We start from the raw sequence: 21880 nt of genomic DNA on the forward strand, positions 1-21880 counted from the left end.
TGTAAAGCCTTGTTATGTCTTGTTTGATGCCTGTCTGAGCGTGTCCTCGTTTGTTTCCCTCCAAGCCTGTGTGTGCTTATGGGTTTATACCATGGACTGTACATATAAGGATTTGTTCCACTTTTGGCTTGAGATATTGCCTAGCTCACAGAACGTGAAGAAGTTAATTAAATTGGGTGACAGCATAGGTTACAAAATGACGAAGCTACCTCTGTGTGAACAGGATCCAGTTTCTTTATGAATCATCTTCATGCATCTGGAACAACTTCTCTCTGTGGGTTGGTAAGAAAATATAATAAGTAATGTAATAGATCTTCTTGAAGCCACTATGAAATGGTGTTTCAGCGGATCCCATATTCTCTCAGGTTCTTGCCAGCTAGCCTTTAGAAGGAGGCAAACATCTCCTCGTCCCTGGGGTCACTCCCTTTCTTTAACTCTGCTCTAAGAGAAAGGATTGTTTCGAGGGAGAATTTACTGTAGACTGTTGCTGGGGAAGTTGGAGCTTACTAGCAGTATTGTAGCACTGCAGGGATTGTTGGGTCTCATCGGCATAAAAGCAAATGATGCAATTTGCAGAAGGGCTTCTTAAGAGAAGGTGGTTGTGATTAGCTTTACTCCTCTGGGAGGCAGATTTATGAGTGCTAAGCTTCTTTTCTGTGTCTGACCTACCACAAAACCAAGTTGGGAAAACGCAGCGAGGCAGAGCAGTAATTTATAATGAAACAAGAGATACATTTTCAGATTACTTCCAAGATAACTCATCAGAATGAAAAGGATGATTGCTGTGGGGAATTTGGGTCATTTTGGCAGAAAAGGAACAGTAGGATAGTGAATATTTAGGAAAACAATTGTAATATGCAGTATTAAAAATCTATGTGCACATATTCCCTTTATTTTAGAATTTTCTAAAATGTAAAAAAATATCTACATCTTAAAACACTTCCTATTTAACACACTGTTATCCTTTTCTCATTGTGTTGGTTTTTATAGGTCAACTCTCTAAAGAGATGTATTGGTTACCACGCCAACCATTTTCCCCCTCATCTTCTGTTGCTATGGTAACATATGGGTGATGACAGTTGACCTGATCTTCATCTGTATGTGATGTAATGGTTAAATCACCAGGCCCTTACGTATAATAGGCACATTTTGTCCTGACAGTTCGACCTTTGGCTTGTTGACTTTCCGAGCAATGTCATGCCTGGTAGTCGGTTTGGTATCAGGTGGCATGACACAGTCATTTGTCTGCTTTATAGTTAACAGCAATATAAGCCCAATTAAAAACTGTTCTCCACCCCATTCTCCAAATGTCATGTTCTAGGACAGCAGGGCTTTATTGGTTTCGAATGAGATTGTTCATCTTGCACGAGCACCAAACAATGTGAGTTCATTAGAAGATAATTAAACCATGACAACACAGACCATTAAGTCAAGATAACACGCCAGAAACCTTTATGACCACTATGGGTTTCAGCCGTTTTTGCCAATGGTTTCACAGTATATTAGCCACTCCAATTAGAAATCTACAGCTATCCACTTCCAAATACACTATCCAAATGAACTGGATTTAAAGACAGTTATGACTAAATCCTGCAGCGTTTAAGGAAAGAGAGTCTATCTTCCTCTGCATGTTTGGATCACCTCTGATTACAGATTCCACTTGACTTTTTCAAAGCCATCACTCAGCAAGAAGTGAGAGTCAGTTGTAGTTTGGGCATTTTCAGGGTGTTTTGGAGAGGATTATGCTCTATAACGATTTGTTGCACCACTGTTTTAGACACTGTATTTTCCCACTTCCTCAAGCTTTTATGTTATTATCCAGGCCTCCTAAAGGGGAGATTGCATATGGACTTTGAATAACAATGTTATATAGACAGATCACTAGTTGTTATTTCAGACAGCCTTTGAGAATTGATGTATGATTAATTCATATTTGTGTTTGTCTCTCCATCTCGTCTTGTGAAGGGGATACCTCAGGGAAGCCGGGAAGCGACTTCTTCAAACTTGGCTTGAATGTCCACTTGGACTAATGGCAAAAAAAAAAGAGATGTTCAATAGTCAGGTCAAGTCAAGGTCACACAAATCTCTAATTAGTTAAAAATAATGAAGTGACGTTTTATTTGGACAGTAAATTAAACTGTTATTTTAGTTACTATTGTTAGCAGACAATCGGGAGGTGGTTATTCTAGTTCCTATATGGATATATAATAATAATAATAATAATTCATTGCATTTTTTTTTACAATACATATTTCACATCTCAGAACCCATGGTTTATTTTCAAACAGCTTGTTTTGGTATGTCAATTATCAGTCCAACACTCAAACATTATTTAAATTAAGAACAGTAACAAATCTAAACCTGAAAACAAAAAGATTTTCATAATGTTTGTTTGTTTATTTTTTGTCAATTAATGCTTTAATCTTTCAGTTTTTTTCTCACACGAATAAAATAAGATAAACAAAAGTAAATGAATCCATTTAAATTGAGAGGCATTCCATTGTATGTATGTATTTATGCAAAACTAGAGAAACTGCATGCTCAAATATATTCTCACAATTTCCCCTCATCTTTATTCTGCAATCAAAGAGCATAGTGGTTATTGTGTAACTGGTTTTAAATTAATATATAACCCATCACTCATGAGTCACATAGAGACCGTGTGTCTGATGTTTGATGTGATCCGCTCCAGAGCCGTGTCTGCTCCAGGCTTCTTTTAGACCGGTGACGAAGGCTTGAAGTCTTCCTGAGCGACAGGCTGTCTCTTCTCCTGACTCTTGTTTACTAGTGTTGTTGACGCATGCTTACAGAATGAATCCAAACTAGGAAAGCAATAACGCTGGGGGACTGTTGTTGTGGTCTGGGTCTGGAGCAGCCTGGTGATTGGGCAGTACTTGGTGTATAAATGCAGATCAGGCTTGTTTACATCTTTATCCACCGGCAGAAAAACTGGACTGAGACACGTTAAGAGAGAAAAACTGGGGGTCTGTCGGAGAGCGAGGAAATGTCACAACATGCTGTATTTCAGATTTAACGGCCACATTAACAGAGAGATTGCATTAGTTTTTTTAGTGTTTATTTAAATTCAAGTGCACACACCATTTAAGCTCCACTGAGACCTTCAGAAAGGGTATTCATGGCTCCTGCTCTTCTTCCTTTTGTTTTCTTATCTTCTTCCTTCTATTTCTTCTTCGCTTCACAAGTGTTTTTCCTTTTCTCATTCTTTTTAGCCCCCTTTTCTCAGTCATTTAACTTCTCCTTAAAATTCCCTGCTTTCTTTGACTTTATTTTATACCTTTTTGCTTTACTCCTCCCTCTATTACTCATACTCTCCCTTCCTCTTCCTCCTTCCTATTCCGAGACAAGATAGACCTTAGATAATCCCTAAAGGAAAATGCAGGTGTCAGGTTCTCTTCCTTCTTCTCTTGCTGTTCCTCTTTATTCTTGTTATGCATCTTCTGCATCATTATTGTTATCATTATTTCCATCATCATCATATTCAGTAGTATTAGTCAGCCCGTTGAAGTACACCTCAAGGAGATTATCTGCCTCCGAAAAATATGACTGTGACTAAAACTGCAATCTGCCGTCGTGATGCTGCTCCATCACTCACAGACTGTCCTCTCAGGGGTTTCTCAAAGTGCTCGGTCTGTAGTACTCCTCCAGTCCTTTGTGCTGTCATCAGGCGGGTGGAGGTGTAAATCCACTACACCTGGCTCCCTGCCTGCACCGCTGGAGCCACCAATCCTCTTTCTCCTGTTGATTAACATTAGACTTTTCAATCCTTCCCCCCCTACTGAACTATAGATGAACCTTTGTTTTCCCAATGTCAATGGCCTGGTTGACCTGTTCTAAATATAATAATATGCTAGGAATTGTATTTACAGTGTGTTTGCCAGAAGGGAAACCACCTACATCTCTGTGTCTAACTGTGTAGCTATAAAACTTGAAGTATGAAAATCTGATATTATTATTATTATGTCTGTTTGCGGTGTGGAGGCTGCAAAAGAAGGGAGGACATTGTGGATAGCTCTATTGTGAGCTATATACATGTTTGGGCTCTAAATCTTCCATCTCAGACTGACAACCCACCTGTTTCGACTGTACCTTGGCAATTAAACATAACACACAAAATATAAAAGTTGTAGTCAGGGGTTGAATTGGGCCGGGGCTGTCCGGGCTGGTAATTTCATTTGCTTACATTTGGGTACAGGTGTGATTTTTTTGGTGATATTTTAAATAATGTAAATGTAATCTGTGAGAGTGCTGACCCATGCCCTTCCTTCCTTTCTTTTTGGTTCTCAGGAGTTCGCTGCACTGACGAAGGAGCTGAACGCCTGCAGGGAGCAGCTGCTGGAGAAGGAGGAGGAGATCTCTGAGCTGAAGGCGGAGCGGAACAACACCAGGGTGAGGAAAGCGTTGACACACATCTTAAAACATTTTCCAAACTGCCACCTATTATTCTTCCCACAGTTCATTAATTTGCCACTGATTTATGAAGGCAATTAATCTGAGGCATTCAGCAGGCCAATCATTCAATGTTGTTTTGACACTTTCAACCACAAACAAAGTTTACGAGTCTTTCTTTTATATCCAAGCCACTTACATTTGCACTCTGTGAGGTTCTCCAGAGTTGCACAACTTGTGCCCGAATGCTTCATATTTGCTGCAGACAGCCTGCTGCATACTGCGATAGACTGAGTCCTGAGGAAGCTTAAGCTATCTGTTGCTACGGTTTCAAAGCTGCAGAGGCACAGAAGCGATCATTGTCTGCTTCCAATGCACAAACATACCTCATTCGCTCTCTGCATTTCGCCTGAGCATTTTTCCACTTGCTTCACATGGACGGCTGCTCAAACGTAACACTAAGTCCAAAAGGCACTGATGTCCTGCAGTGTCCAGGTCATAGTATTTGATGGGTAAATAACTAAAGACATTAGCGGACCTGCTCGATTTTGTTGAACCTGGCGGATTGTTTCTTTTTATATCAGTAAGCACACTCTGCTGTTGACAGATAAGACCCTGTTTTCCATCCCCACTGCTGATTAAGTGTGGCTGTTCCGTCTCGCACTCTGTCTCAGAGTGTAGGCAGAAGATTTTAGCCCAACAGTGAGAAAAAAACAACAGAAAGGAGGGGGGCGGGGACGGACAAAAGTCATTTTCTTTCTCGCACTTGATTATCACCTAGAATCTTCTGACGGGCAATTACCATGCAATTTTAATTAAGCTGGGTTTTGTCGCTGGTAGGGTTTTTACGATTTATAATTCAATCTTGGAAGGCATGTACAGGCAGTTAAAGGACAGAGGGGCTGACAACAGATATGATGGCAGCAGAGAGAAAAGTTAACTCTATCAGCTGTTTCAGACAATTTTCCATCCAAATCACATGTAAACCTACACTGGAGTCATGCAGAGAGCAACACTATATGGATTTCAATATTTTCTAGGATGAATTTGTCACTTAAGACAGAATACAGGGTAAAAAAAAATCTGATTTAATTCCACAGATTGCAGGAGTATGTAGACATGATGGCTGCTGATCAGACTCCTAGTATTAGATAAAGAAGTGAGGATAGGACACTTAGTCTCAATTTGCAACTTCCTTTAGTTCACTAAGCTGTAACTTTACCAGTGTTTAACCACAGAATGCATTTAAGGTCCCCTTTTATGCAAAATGCACTCTTTAACACATACATATCTCTCCCCTGTGTGTTAAGAGACTCAGAAAGTTTCAGCTAAAAAGGTTGTCTCTCTTTCCCTCCTGATCCAAGTATGTTAAAGCTGCTCGAAAAATGGCTGAGTTTTTTAGGTTTTGGGTTGATATGTGATGTAAAATTCATCCATGACGTCATTTGTGGGTTGTACGGCATTAGCAACAAACAACCACGGTAAGCCCCCGCTCCACCCTCTTACCTGAATCCCCTCTCGCCGAGACTCTGTGTTTCTGTGTATTATTGGCCACCGGTTTCAGCAAGATGTCTAAGAAGACCAGACGCTGTGACTTTTTTAGGGTGCAAAGATCCAGCACCTCTGAGTTTCTGCCGGTAGACATTGTGAAACACCCCGGCAAAGGGGCATAACCAGCAGCAGCTCATTTGCATTTAAAGCTACAGACACAGCACTTTTGATGAGGGCTGAAACAGAGGGGTTTCTGGCATGCTATTATTCATGGTCTGTTTGGTTTGAGCAAACAACTTCAGAGACATGTTTTGTATATATCTGAGACCTATACTATATTTTTGAAATACAGTATAATACGTGACCTTTAAACCCATCTGCAGTTTGTTGTTCAGTGTTCAGTTATGGATATTCAACCTAGAGAAGACATGATTCATCAGGGAGAAAGTCAGCAAGCTTTTTCTGAGAAAATATTGGGGAGTTAATTTTGAGCTGGAGCTCTCCAACCAGATCATTATCTCGGGGATGTAATATATATGTCCTTCGACAATATCCGCGAGGGAATCAAGTGCATCACCTCAAAACTGCTCTGGTGTTTTGGTGATCTGGCACCATTGATTCTAAAGGGGAAATGAAAGAAGATGATCCTATATTCTGATCCGAAAAGTGTAAGAACATATCATGAATGATGTTTTATCTCTGCAGCCAAACTGGTATTCTCTCTCCCAGTCACATCCTGGCTGTTTACTCCCAATTGTTGTTGGTTTTTTTTGCAATCATCCCCTCTGCTCTGCTTTCCATCTTCTCTGTCTGTTCAAACCTTTCTGCTGGCAGATGAGCCTACATTAGCATCATCCCTTTTGGGCACTGCAGTTACTTGCACCTCTCATACCTTTACCTAAAAGCTGCTACATATACAGCACATTTCCTGGCTGGTACTTTATGGCATGGATTACAATTGTTTTATTTATTTATATGGTAGCCTCATTATGTGGTTGATTTGTCTTTAAGGAGGGAGCCTGATAAAACACAAATTAATTGATTGCTTGTTCTTCCAGCGCTAGCAAAACTACTTAAATAAAGAACAGGGTAAATAGCTGAGGTTCGGTGTGCAGCAAAGCTTTTCTCATTTTGCATTATTCCCACATTTCAGCGGTAGAAAACTTAATGAGATTGCTGCGAGGAGAATTCAAATGTTTCTAATGATGGTTATGATGATGATATTAACAGTGATTTCCCCCATGTGTCTCCTCAGCTGCTGCTGGAGCATCTGGAGTGCCTTGTGTCCCGACACGAGCGGTCACTCCGCATGACGGTGGTCAAGCGGCAGGCTCAGTCTCCCTCGGGGGTCTCCAGCGAGGTCGAGGTCCTCAAAGCGCTCAAGTCCTTGTTCGAACACCATAAAGCCCTAGATGAGAAGGTAAACCTCCATTAGTTACGTTGTGTGATTTATACCTTTGGACTTGGAATGATAATTTGTTTTTTGTACATTTTTGAACTTGTTTATCTTAAAGTGAGTAGTTATTTCTTTGACCAGGGGAAATCTGATTGGATAACTTACGGGATTATAGTTGAATTAGTTTCATAAACAATACAAAAGTCTCCTTTTAGAGCAGCTTTTTAATGTCAAGGTGTCTGCCTAACATGCATGTACAGAAGTATCAGGAATCAGCCTGTTGGTGGTTTGAATCTGTTAAAGAAAACTATGATTTCAGTTCTGTTCAGGGCTTATTGGAGGAAACTCAATACTCTTAGCACTGCAAGTGAATACCAAGTCGTGATATAAAGTAAACAGACAAGAAAACACATGATGTCATGCTTACATTTTGTAAAGTATACAGAATATAGATATTTAAAATCAAACTACTGTCCATTAAGCAGCTCCAAACTCTATGTGCGTCTCCTCTCATATTGTTAAAGATTGACAACCATTGATTTTAAATATTTTATTGGATTTTATATTTGATATTATGTGTAATCATTTTGTAGATCCATTGTATCGAAACCTTTTCTTCATCTGTGTTTTCCTTGAATCATTTCTTGGTTTTAGTCCCAACCAAGCGTTCCTCCTGCCTGCTCACAGCCTGCTGATGTATGACCTAAGCCCCCTGTGTGATATCACCAGCAGCTCTGTAATCCATTCATCCTCTCCTCTAAAAGCCATCATTTATAAAGCATGCCCAACCACATGCTGTTCGGCGAAAATAAAAGCTGTCTTGGGCAGCAGGGGGGGGCCGCCGCGCCTCGGACCCCGGCTAACTTTCTAATCCAGGATCAAGCTCCTATGAGATCCAGCATCCGGTGCACGGACATCCAATAGGTGCGAGTGATTGCTCAATCACAGCCACGAGAATCCCAGAAGAAGACGCTCTGAGTTTCTCTGAGTTCACAGTGGAGCGTTGGAGGAGATCAATCCTTGCAGCTTTTAAAGCAATAAAAGCCTCAAAAACACCGCTTTGAAGCCACAACAAAGTGGTTTTGTCAAGCTGGGGGAGGAAAAGGGGCTCTTATGCTCTGTTAACCCCTTTTTGGCTTGACTGAATGTTTTGAAATGGGAAAAGATTGATTTGTCAGACCCTTTGCTGTCAATCTTAAGGTAATTAGAGAGTATATTTACAGGTTAATCTTGATCTATTTTGGTTTTCCTTTTTCTCCAGGTACGAGAGAGACTACGGGTGTCACTGGAGAGGGTTTCCGCCTTGGAGGAGGAGCTCACAGCAGCCAATCAGGAGGTAGGAGCTGCCACAGCTGTTATGTCTAGGACAAGAAATTGTGAATATTCAAATCTTTGCATTCTCAATCAAGATGAGCACTTTTATCAAATGCCAAGTAGCAGCTCACGGGTTGTTTTTATTCCAAATATATAGAATTTGAATTTTATTTGAAAATATTTGTTTTATTATTGTCATGCGTCCAAATTCCAACTCACAGCACAAATGTACATACATACGTATATATACTGCTTGTGTACGTGGAGGAACATTTCTAAATGTTGTATCAACTCACCCATAAAGCTCTGCAGGCTTCGCTTGCTTTAACCGTGGAGGGAATATACAAAATAAGACTGTGCACATGAGTGGCTGAGGCGTATAGCTGACAGGAGAGTGGACTTTTGCAATGGTGGCCTAACTCCCCCTCACCTCCCAGCTCTGAGAGCAGCCCCTGCACTGCAGACGCTCGTTCTATGTGAGGGGAAGGCCCTCAGGCTGGCACTTCACAGCCTGTCAGACATGCCATACTGACACTCCGGCCTAGAATAAGAGTGGGGATGGGGAGAGAAAATCAGAAGGGAAAGGTTGGGGAAAGGCCTGCAGAGTGGGTGGAAGGACAGACAGCGAGAGAGCAGGAAATGCAAAAAGAGCAAGGATAGAAATAGAGACAGCAGGTGGGAAGCAGAGGCAGGTTGTGTGTGGAGGTGTGTGTGTTAATGAGTCGGTCAGAAAAGGCTGACGGTGTGCAGACGAGAGGGAGGGTTGAGAGAGACAAACTGTTCTTCGGTTTTTAGATTGTTGATTCAGGATATGAGTCTAAGGCTGAAGGCAAATTGTAAAACAAAAAATAAGCACTTTGTCTTATGAGGGTTATTATCAAGGACCATTAAGGAACTGGAGATGTAATGAATGTGCCTCTCGATACTTCCCCTTGTGTGTTATCATGTACATTCAGGCTTTATAACAGTGACAAATACCTTACTTCATCACCAAGTTTGAAATTAAATGGAAAGTAAACGGTTGTTTGTGCCTTATCAACATGAGTCCCAGTCTGAATGATTGTATGAAACTATTTGAATAATTAAAACTTATTTGCATGACTTCTTTGGCCTATACATCTTCTAGTGTTCTAGCATTACACTATTTAAACATGTTGAATAAAACAAAATAACATAAGAAACACCATCCAACTCGGTAAACACCTTGGAAGGTCGTCTTTATGTAATTATTTTACAGCAGTTTTTATTGTAACTTAGATTCTGTACGATCAGAAAGGAAGGAAATAATCAAATAAATCAGTGAAAAGTAAAAAAAAGTAATAGACATGGTTCATGGACAATGGTTCCTAAGGCATTTATCTTTTACAGCGTCGTGACAAAGTCTGCTTTATAACTATAAAGTACCGGACAGACAGGGAGGAAGTAGCACTTTGTGGGATTTCCTCACATAGCACAGCAAAGGTTAGAAAGAGTGTACATGTGAGGGGCCGCCTCAGGTAAATGGTTAACAGTAAAGCTGTCAGTGCGGTGGACAGATGAGTGATTGGACCTCCAGGCAGTGAAACCGGATTTCAGAAGAAAAAGCAGCCACACTTCAGAGGCTCCAGGGAGGCGGAGCGGTAATTGATTTGTGATGGAGGTCTGAGTCCCTGTGGGCGGGGGGGGGGGGTTTGGACAGCCATAATGCCAGATGTAATCAGTGACCTTTGACCTCTCGCGCTCACAGGTGTTTAAGTGGCCACACGCTGATTACTGCTGCTGATTGCAATTTGCTATTACGGAACAAACTGAAATATCCACTGTGTTGGAATCTATCTGAAGATAAACTGTTGTTTATTGTTTATTTATAGGGGACAATGGACATTACTCATATCAACGTTGTTACGCTGGCTCAACAGCTAATTTTCACCTAAAGGCTCTTAAATGTACTAATAGGTACAAATTATAAATAGATAAACACTATACAAATATTTCACTAAGCAATTTTTGTTCATTGTTGAGTCCCAAAAATATGTTATTCCTCAAAGCCCATTATTTCCTATGATAAATATTACTTGATAATATTCAATGTTCATGACCAAATAGGCAAAAGTACATTAAAATGTATTTAAAGTTCAAAAATTCAATTTGATTGACATGAGAAGCCTGTTAATGAGCAACCAACCCAACAACTGTTTTCAGATTTGATTTAAATGCATTAATTTGAATAATAATAATAAAGTATGTGACCTTAGAGGAGGTCAGAAAAACAGCAGATATATAAATCTTTCATACAAAATAAACAAAACTGTTTGCAGAAAATAGGTTTTCATCTGTGATTCAAAAGGTTCACCTAAAATATGTTTCAGATTTAATTCAAAAAAGGGATTTAATGTGTTTCTTGAGAAAAAAATCATTAGATTGTAGTTTTTATAAGAAAGACAGGGCTTTCTTGAGATCAGTCATGTCCAAGTAAGATGGAAGACATTGTCGGAGAGAACGTCTTTTTTTATCCTGCCTGTTCTAATCCCATGTGGTAGCTCTCATCTTTTTCAAAGGAGTCCCCAGGCTCAAACACAAACAGAATGAACTCCTTTTCCTCCTAAATCAGAAGTATTTCAGGACTTGTGTATATATGTTTGTGAATATTTGTATACTTGCATTTGCTCGGAAGTGCATGATTGATTGTAATTGAAGCGCATAGCAACATACTCCCCGATCTCACCTTGACAAAATCAATTTTCATACTCTGAGAAACTCCCCCAAAACCCCCCTTCACTCCTCTTCATATTTGTCCAATCTCTCTTTCATCACATTACCTCAGACAGTCCTCTCCACCCAACACAGAAGTGCTAAGGAAAGATAAGGAAGTCACGATGCGGTGCAGTAAAAAGGCCCACCTCGTGCTACTTGTCCTCCGTCAGATGTCTGCCTTTTGATGAGAGGTAGATCAATCACATCAAAAAAAAGAAATTATAGGCGCCATGTTCATTTTGCATCAAACTTCTCCTTCTTTGTACTTTCAGAGCTGGAGATGCGTCTGCAGCACTCTTCATTTGTTGTGCCTTTCTGTGAGGGGTGGTGTTAGTGTTTGATCTCTGAGGTGGAGGAACTACCAACACTCTTAGAATAATGATACAGAAACATAATTATGCCCTTGTTAATAATAAACAGGTGGTGGGGTTAACCCTCTGCCTTTTGTATGGGAGATGTGATTACTCCACTGTCCCCACTTTCCAGAATGGTCAGTTTAGGATTTGAGATGAGGTCAAAGTCACTCGGCTGCATTATTCATGTTATTAACAGTCGTGTAATTGATCATCCTGTGGATTCTTTTGCTGCTTCATTCACAGAAAACACCCGTTGCTCAGAGAAATGCTTTTTTCCAACTGTATGAATACTGTAGATTATAATGTGATGCAATGAATAACAGATACAGTACCTGGTCAGATTGTAAAGACCTTTAAGAAAAAAGAACAACAGAGGAATGACAAGCAGAGTTTAGAGTCCTTGGGTATTCAGATATTCAAGCGTTTCCAAAGCTATTGAAAACGTATAGATTGGAACAAGCTGATGCAGCTGTAACTACATTATGCTAATAGTAGAGCATAAATACTGGAGTTCTTGATGGCTGTTGCATTCTGGAGTTTGCTTGTGTTATTGCTGAAACCATTAGTGGACTAATGGATTACTTGATGGGACGAAAAATAGTCACCAGCTATTTGAAATATTGATTCAGCAAATTTGGAGCAAATGCTGTTTCCAGATATCCAAATATGTAGATGCTTTTTGTCTGTTTGATTTCATATTACTTTAATATTGTGGGGTTTTGGACTGACAATCAATACATTTAAAGACATCATTTTGAGAAACTGGGATGGGCATTTTGCATGATTTCTTACATTTTAAGGCAAACCCAAAAAAAATGAAAATTGTTCTTGGTGTCAGACCTTTTTTTTAGTTTGACAACCTCTTTCAAAGGGTAACGCAGTGTTAGAGCTGTACCTCAATTATTTATTCTATGTTACAAGCCGAAAACTCACTGAAAACTAACTAAAAGAGTGAATCACTGATGGCCACAAGTTGCTAAAATCAAACAAAAGTCCATCCTCAGGATCTAGGGAAGTGAGGCTGTGTGCTAAACCTAAATACTGTAGTGTTATTCAAATAAGCACTGAAGCAAGAGGAGGGTGACATTTGACACAAGTTGACATTTCTGCTCAGTTACAATGATTTGTGTGTCACACAAATGTCCTATTCTTGAAAGTCTTATTCTGGAAAGTAAGAGAGGCCCCACAATGTCTCAGGGTCTTCAAGTTATTTATGAGAGACAAGTAGCGGCCAGGTCTTCCTCTTCCTTACGGGGAGGAGAGCGATAATCACATGGTGTCGGTTAAGGAAAAGGCTACTGTAATTATGGTTGTTGTCGGTCAACCCTCTGACAGGGTTATCACTTGAGGACGGTATCTTAAGGTAGAGGAACGAGACACTCGGTCAACACAACATGATAATTACAGTGATCGTATCAGTGCTCACGTTCTTCAGCTTCATTCCGGTTAAAGCCATCTTCCATAGATTCCTATAGAGAGGGACATACTGTAATTTACTAGTGTTACATAACAGGAAAAGTATTGCTGCTGAAGTGCTAACACATGTTCATGATGTTTAAACATGTCCTGCTTGTGTCGCAAAGCCACATTGAAGGAAATGCAATAATACAGATTAAACAGTGTGTTTTTATTTCAGCTTTCTGTATCTGCAACATTACCTGTGTGTGTGTGTGTGTGTGTGTGTGTGTGTGTGTGTGTGTGTGTGTGTGTGTGTGTGTGTGTGTGTCTATTTCTCATCTAATCTGTGTACTTGTTGCTGTCCTGCAGATTGTGGCCTTACGGGAACAAAATGCTCATATTCAGAGAAAAGTGGCTTCCGGGGACGGAGAGGACATCCTGGACGGCAGTGAGGCTCAACAGAAGCTCCATGGCAAGGTGAGTCCACTCGATGAAATGTATTTTATATTTAAAACAAATCAATGGACAAAACAGTGTTTTCCCTTCCTTATGCGGAAGTGGTGGATGAGTCTTTTTTACCATTTGGCATTTGTCAACAGACTGGAGGGGGTAAAGCTTAGTATAAGTTGAACTGGGCAGAAAAGTGTGACATCTATACATTATATTGTATATAACACAAAATATTTAGCAAGCTAGGGAAATCCGTTTGTCAAGGAACTCATTTTGCCATTGTGAGCCAGATTAACACATAAAATAACCCAGTGCAAAACAATAACCATAAATCTTAAAACTAGTAGAACAAAATCTTGCATTTACGACTAAAAAGTTGAATTTAAGCAATTAAATATAAAAAAATCAAGATAACTATGACTGAACTAGATTTGATTTGTCTAAGTAGGAGCTTAACAAAGGAACAAAATTAAATGATTTAAAGTCTTGCAATGAGATATGAATTCCTGAAACAGTTCAAATATTTGCAAACAACATAATGTGTTATATGGTATTTTTCTCACTTCATAGGACAATAATCCTTGATATGGACCTGGATGCAGTCTTTCATCTCTAAATATTTACACCATATCAAACAAACTCATATATATTTATCTTTTAAAGATTAGATCTGGGCTTCGATTAATTTTCCTCAAATGTTTCCTCACAGTTTGGTGGTATAAGGGGATGATTTCTGCACCATGGGTTCCTTCTGGTGTTTATTTGCCAGTATAACAACTCAAAAATGTTTCCTTACATTCAGCTCTGCCGGTGTTGTGAAGGTGACCCACAGTCAGGCGTGACCTCAGCACTCTATTATGCAGAAGCACACGTGTGCCTGCATAGCTGAATACAAATCTCTCTCTGGTTATTAATTTAAAGACAGAGGTGTAACTGCTTCCACATTAACAAAACTGACACCACATCAGAGCCCAAAACAGCTGACCACAAATCCCCAAGCAGAAATCCTTTAACATGCAGACATAGCATCTACACGTTACACAGGACACTTGGGCAGATCCATGGAGATGCTTTACCTCTTACAGGAGGGGGGAGAGTTGGGGGAATACAGTCAGGAATAAAGAGATGAAGGTTGTGTTGGGGAGGGGCTTACAAGGAGATGGCTAGAAAAATGTAGATGATTGAACGGCTGAAATGGGTTGATTTGAAAGTGAGGGATTGAGAAACATCAGATAACAAATTGTATACTTGTGTCACTTGAATTGATGAAGACACTTGCAAATGAGTACAAAGGGAGTGCAACATGTAAACTATACTTTAATTTTTACCTCTTTACTTGAGATTTAACTTGTGTTTGTCTTGATCTGATTTAGAACTGAAAAGACGAGACTTCAAACCTTATACAATTAGATTTGAGTCTGAAAACATAACATTTGCAACTGAAAAATTGCCTAGAATATCGGATTTTATATGAAATTGAAATCAAATCGTTTATTTATTCAAAAAAATTGAAGTAATATTCAACCTGAAAAAACATGTTTTATTTACATGAATGAATTGACTTCAAGATCAAAACTTGACCCTCAGTTATATTTCAATTGATCAAACCTTTTGGCCCAGATATATAGTAGCTCTACAGGGTTAATAATGCTGAGTATATTTTTTAAACAAAATTTAAATCATCACCCTTTAACTAAATTATAAATATCATTTGAATTGATATCAAACACTTTTACTATACTTTACAAGCCAATGCTGATAAGAGGGAACCATAAAGTGCTTCTTTGGATGGATGGGAAAAACAAAACTGAATTGACAGCAGCTGTAACCAAGGAGAGGAACGTCGGCGCTGATGTGCACATCTCCTAGGCACCGTCCTCTCCAACCGATCCCCACGTGTCATTCAGTTGTCATTAATGTGACAGGCGGAGAGGCTCAGTGCGAGGGGAGGCAGGAGTCAGAGTGAAGAAAGCCCAGCTCGTGAAGAGCATATTGACCCATGGAGCTCTCAGACCTTTAGCCCAGACCTGGATCCACCTGATAAGCAGCTAATGCAGTGTGACAGAAGAAGCTTCACCATTTTAATTTTGTATTCAGTAAACATCCAGCGGGTCCTGGAATTTCTTTATTGACCATCACTTTCACGCTTAGAGAACAGATTTACTGGCCTACTTTAAACCTAGAGGAGAAAAAGTTTGTGAATGATGTGGTGGCATTTTTATTGATCAAATGTGGATAAAGTTAAACCAATAATGTGGCTTTGTTATCTCTTATTCTTCCAAGAAAGTCTAAGCTTGGTGATAATGAAAGGAGCGTTCTGGAAGTTTGGGAGGCAGTATCAGGGAGTTTTCAGTAAGTTGAAGGTCAAACTGTTGGTGCACATAGAGTAACTAACATCATTGTATCGCTTCTTCTTAATAAGGACATTTCCCAAGGTTAGCAAAGATATGAAAGCCAGTAAATGGAGATTCCCTTTCGCACGTAAGAATCACACAATGATTAATTAAGGCAAGTGAGTCAGTAAACTACCTTTCTGTTACACTGATAAAACTAATGGTAGCTATATGGAGGCAGATTTATCTCCATATTGTACCTAATCAAAAGTTCTAAGTGTTAGAAAGTTATTCATAAATGCTTTTCATTTATTTGTAAATCAAATGACCGTATTCACAAGTGTTTGTTTTATTTGACAAATTTGCAGATTAGTTTTATATTTGCACAATACACTGCCTGGCCAAAAAAAGGTCACAAAATCTAATATTTGTTGGACCGCCTTTAGCTTTGATTACGGCACGCATTCACTGTGGTATCGTTTCCACAAGCTTCTGCAAACTCACAACATTTGTTTCTGTCTTGCATACATTTTTCGCCAAGATCTTGTATTGATGACGGGAGATTTGCACCACTGCGCAAGTCTTCTCCAGCACATCCCAAAGATTCTCAATCGGGTTCAGGTCTGGACTCTGTGGGGGTCGATCCATGTGTGAAAATTATGTCTCATGCTCCCTGAACCACTCCTTCACAATTTGAGCCTGATGGATCCTGGCATTGTCATCTTGGAACATGCCCGAGCCATCAGGGAAGAAAAAATCCATTGATGGAATAACCTGGTCATTCACTATATTCAGGTAGTCAGCTGACCTCATTCTTTGGGCACATAACGTTGCTGAACCTAGACCAGACCAACTGCAGCAACCCCAGATCGTAGCACTGCCCCCCACATTACAATTCTTTTTTTTGCCATGATGGAAGTTGTTTTACATTTTCAGATTACACATTTACACATAGGTTTTCTATCTGTCTACGCAATTCAAATTGAGACAATTCTACCTTCATATGGTAGCAAATTATATTTAAATGATTGGCAAATCAAAATAACATAGGGAAAAGGAAGTATTCATATTTTAACTGTAAACTAGCAATACCACACTATAAAATGAGTTTCTGTCAAATAAACCCCACTGAAAAATAGGCATCCACCTATCAGAGGGTCAGTGGTTCAATCCCCACCCTCTGTAGTCAACATGTCAAATGTCCCTAGGCAAGATAACTAACTCCAAATTGGTCTTGTAGGTTTGTCCTCTGTATCAAAGTGGAAGTAACTTACTTTGGATAAAAGCATCAGCTCAATAACATGTGCTGTAATGTGAAAGAAACAACATATATTAGCGTATGTGGATGCAAAACTTCTCTCAGGTAACAAAAAAGGAACATTCAAACTACGTGTTACGAAGCAGGTGTTGCACAATGTATCCTCTGTTGGACTGTTAAGATATTTTGCAATAAAATCTAGGTAAAACCTATAAATTGGTACTTTTTATGGGGTGCCGGAGCGATGATATTAAAATCAGTGGTGTGATTTAGTGGGTCTTGTTCTCTGCCCGGGTGTATCATTGATCACAGGCAGCAGGCAGAGGAGCCAATTAGATTTGTCCACACAGATGGATGGCCGAGGATGGGCAGCTGGACCTGAAACAGCAGAGAAACAGAGAGAGAAATCACTTTCACTCGATCTTCACTTCCAACTGCTTTACCATAATTACATCTGAACTTAAAGGCTAAGTGTTGCTATTTAAAAAGGGTTTTGTTTAGCTGATATCATAGTGTTGTTTTCCGATGCATCTGCCTCAAACCCCTCCTCAAGCCAGATCTTTCTAGTTTCCCCATCATTAATCTACCTCATGCAGAGACCCATGCAGTGAGAAACCTAATCATATTTCTAATCCAAATGTCAGAGCAATTTCTCCAATGGAGTCTGGAGTGATTCTCGGTTGTCTTTGTCACCATCTGAAATCAAAGCAAGGGCACATTCAAAGCCTTCAGCTCCCTAACATGAATTTATTAGAGTGTTAATGTGTGTACCTCTCGAAAGAAGAAATAGTATCTGAAGTGGCAGCGAGGCTGATTTCTCAAGGCTCACTTCAACACACCACAGGAAGCTAGGGCAGGACAGGAAATCAGAAATGAGTTTTCCACCTGGTTGTTTCCACATGTAAGTTAAATAGCTATTTCTAGAGTTGAATTTTCCCAGTTACTTTTAACTTTTAGTTTCAATATGGGCAAACACATTTTGAGAAGAGATATCTGTATACAGAAAGGAGTGTGTGGCAGTTTGTATAGCAACAAGATGTTTACTTGGTTTATTTGTGCGTTTAAGTATCCAATACCTATTAATAACGAGCCAAGCATACACATATTCATCAGTAAACACTGCGGCAGACACTTAAAGTGAGGATGACACAAAAAGCAATATGATTGTATATTATGTTAACATTTTGGATGATTAGACTTTGTTTTTAAATCCTATTCTTTTACGTAATTTTTGAATTTTATCTCATAAATGTCTGACTTTTTCCTTATTTCTTTACTTAAATCCTGATATATAATAACATTTTCCCTTCAAACATGTTTTACTTATTATGACTTAAATCTTTAAAATATTCATACATTTCTTTTTTAGATTGTTATGCTTTTACTTAATTCTAAAAATCATAACAGCTACTTGTTCCTATAATATCATGATTTTCTTTGTAAAATGTAAACTATTAAAAGACATAATTCACAAAATATAACCAATTAATTTTTTTTTATAATATTACTTCTTTATTTTACACTTTTAAGCCAGATTCCTGAGTAAGCTTTTTGTAAGACCAATGAGATGATTCTTGTAGTCCAACTAAAGCTAAGGTTGCTCATCTTTCCCCCAGCGTCTGTCCAACGGCTCTCTGGAATCGGCGCACGATGCGAGCCAAGTGGTGGAGCTGCAGGACCTACTGGAGAAGCAGAACTACGAGCTGGCCCAGATGAAAGAGCGCATGTCCTCCCTCTCCTCCCGCGTCTCCGAGGTGGAGCAGGAGCTGGAGACCGCCCGGAAAGACCTCATCAAGTCCGAGGAGATGAACAACAAGTACCAGAGGGACATCAAAGAGGTTACAGCACACACACGCTGGGGACAAGGAGAAGCACACACACCAATCGCAGGGGAATTACAGTTGCAAGAGAGACATCAAAGACAGTAGTGGCCTAAAAAAAGCTTCTATTTGCATATGCTTTCACAATCTCTATTCATGTGTTTCCCACGCACACAAACACATGCGCACATCATTCAAGGCACACTGCTTTTTAAAGTACACAATTATTAAAAAGCCTGTTATAAAAATATGCGGTAAAAAGATAACCACTAAAACCACAAAACAAGAGCAAACACTGACTCATACAAAATTAAATAAGTCAGCATCCATAGAAGTCACAACAAAATGAGGTTTAGGTATACGATACATCATTTTGTTAACTCTTAGGCATATTGATATCGTAGTTGTGTAGTATTGTGAGGCTTGCAGCATTAGAATACTTGCACCTAAATTCATGGATGGAATTTAATCCAATTACAAAGTGATGTAGATTAGTTTCCTTTTGTACTGAAAGACATAACATTGTGATTTTTAATGTATTTTAGCATGACTATCTCAAATATATCACACACAAGCAAGTGAAACCTTTATCATTTATTTAACATACAAAGACAGACAGACCCCAGTTGGCAGAGGTGGGATAAGCACTCAGATCTTGTATTTAAGTTAAAGTTAAAGTGTAGGGATACTCTGTTAAAAGAAACAGTCCTGTATTCAACATTTTACCCAATTAAAATTACAAAAGTAGTGGCATCTTAATTTACTTTTGAGTACCAAAAGTAAAAGTACTAATCAAGCTGATTGGCCCATTTCAAAATCATATATATTATATGTTTTGATAATAAATATTGATGTGTTTATCAAGCCGGTTAAGGGGGAACTCATTTGTATTGCTTTATTTACTGCTGGGTAGCATGTGAATTTAATCCAGGCGTAACTAAAGTCTTATGTAAACGTAAGTAACTAAGGACATTACATAAATGTAGTGAAGTAAAAGTACAATATTTACCTCTGAATTGTAGTGGAAGTACAAATTATTTGTATTTTACTTAAGTATAGTACCTGAGTAAAACTACTTAGATACTTTACGCCGCTGACACCATATACACTACTCAAGGACACACTCTATCTAACAACAAAATTCCCAAGGAAAAAGCAGCTGCCACTGTTTGAATCTCAAGCACCATTTCTAGCTAGAGTGCAGACATGTAAAGCACCAAAACAGCCAGTGTAATGCCACTTTACGTCACAGATGTGATGTTTGTGTCATACAATACAATTAAGGAGCCCAATCATAAGCCCATTTAGTGGTCGTCAGTGCGAGGTAAATGACAGTGAAGTGGACCAAATATGAATAAACGCTGATCTATAGCCCTCGGCTGGAATTGCTATTGATTTCTAACATTGCAGCAGGAGATGATGATTGTGGCCTGGTAAAAATGGCCTCATCAGACCAACCCAGTGTTATTACCTCCTCTGAGAGCAGCAGTCTGTTCAGCTCTACTTGTGGTTTTAAAAAACACAGGCACATGCATGTGTGTGTCATTCAGGAAATGAGTTCTCAGAGCTTCAGAGATAATGTTGCCTTCATGTCTCATCACTGTGAGATTGTGATTTCAATTTTTTAAGCTTTATTGTTTGTGTCATTTGGTATTTGACATGTTTGTAGTGTAGATTATACTGTCATGTCATACATAGAGCCAATCTGATTACCAAAACTATATTGTAAATTGCAGCACTGCCTTGTGTTTACATTTTATACCGCTGTACACAAAAGTTTCTACACATGAAAAAAGGTTATAGCCTTTACAGTCATTATGGAGTTCTTTGTGCACAAATCATGCTGTAATGAAGTTTTAGAGCAGTGTAAATAAATCCATCTGTCAGTATACAAACTAGAATATCCCGGTTGTTGAAATGTGCTGCATAAACACTTCCCTTACCTAGAATCCAAACCACATTTGTCCCAAATATAAAGCTGAGATGTATATGACAAATGTGTAGCAATCAGAAACATACATTTTGCGCACTCGTTCAAATACTTAACACGGGATCAAACTGCCCTAATAGTTTTAGGAATGCTCTCATCTTTATTTTCATATTTCTGTTTTGCTCTGATTGCTCTGACTATGTGTGTCTGCATGCAGGCCATGTGTCAGAAAGAGGACATGGAGGAGCGCATTGTGACTTTGGAAAAACGCTACCTGAGCGCCCAACGGGAGTCCACCTCTGTGCACGACATCAACGACAAACTGGAGAACGAGTTGGCCAATAAGGAGGCGTTCCTCAGACAGGTCTGTATAATGCAATAATTGTTTGTAAAGTCCAAGGGAGTGAAAAGAGGGTCGCTGGGAGCAGCCATATATTGACCATGACATGGCAATCCTGAATTTGTCAAAATACTGAGTTTTTTCACAGTTTTGCTTCACAGTTACGTGTCCAGTTTTGCTGAAATGAAATGGAACAACCAGAGCTGAAATGCCAGACATTTTTTTTATAATATAACTGGATTCAGAAAGAAATTAAACATGCATGCAGCTGGTTGTGCTTCCTGTCAGTTAACAATGCACATAGAGATTTGTCAATAAGAAAACGTCTTGACATTGTGTCAAATAAGGTCAGAGGAAATTACTGCCGGGGAATTTTGATGATTTTTATAAGCAGATGCACACGGCTGAAAGTCTTCTTTATAACTTATGTAATGCTGAACAATATGAACAAACAATGACACAGATTTATTCTCCTTTTTATGATTCTTCCTGATTCATCCTCGCCAATTAGACAAATTGCCTGGCCACAGAAGATGGAGTGACATTTCATGAACGCCGGCTTAAGCACCAGCTGTGCTCTGGGAGGATAGATAGAATGTCACACTGATATGAGCAGAGGACACCATGAGACACGAACGCACACTTTGACTTTGC

The 21880-nt window shown here is 39.3% G+C and overlaps 1 protein-coding gene across 6 annotated transcripts in view; it reads left to right on the top strand.

The window, feature by feature from the left end:
* Nucleotides 1-4327: 4327 nt before the first annotated feature.
* The window catches only part of ppfia2 (PTPRF interacting protein alpha 2), a 45246-nt gene continuing 27693 nt past the window's right edge, over nt 4328-21880 (top strand). For 3 of the 6 annotated variants that reach the window (XR_010167775.1, XM_063905344.1, XM_063905347.1), the window contains exons 1-6: nt 4347-4407; nt 7154-7318; nt 8556-8630; nt 13465-13572; nt 18753-18974; nt 21104-21250. Coding sequence is in view for 5 of the 6 variants with exons in the window: in XM_063905344.1 (XP_063761414.1) it covers nt 7208-7318; nt 8556-8630; nt 13465-13572; nt 18753-18974; nt 21104-21250 (663 nt within the window). In the remaining variant the exon portion in view is untranslated. Of the gene's footprint in view, nt 4408-7153; nt 7319-8555; nt 8631-13464; nt 13573-18752; nt 18975-21103; nt 21251-21880 lie in introns of all 6 variants that reach the window. The other 3 variants (XM_063905348.1, XM_063905349.1, XM_063905345.1) reach the window with 2 other exon arrangements.

The sequence above is a fragment of the Eleginops maclovinus genome, chromosome 17 (genome assembly GCF_036324505.1).
Source record: "Eleginops maclovinus isolate JMC-PN-2008 ecotype Puerto Natales chromosome 17, JC_Emac_rtc_rv5, whole genome shotgun sequence".
NCBI lineage: Eukaryota > Metazoa > Chordata > Actinopteri > Perciformes > Eleginopidae > Eleginops > Eleginops maclovinus.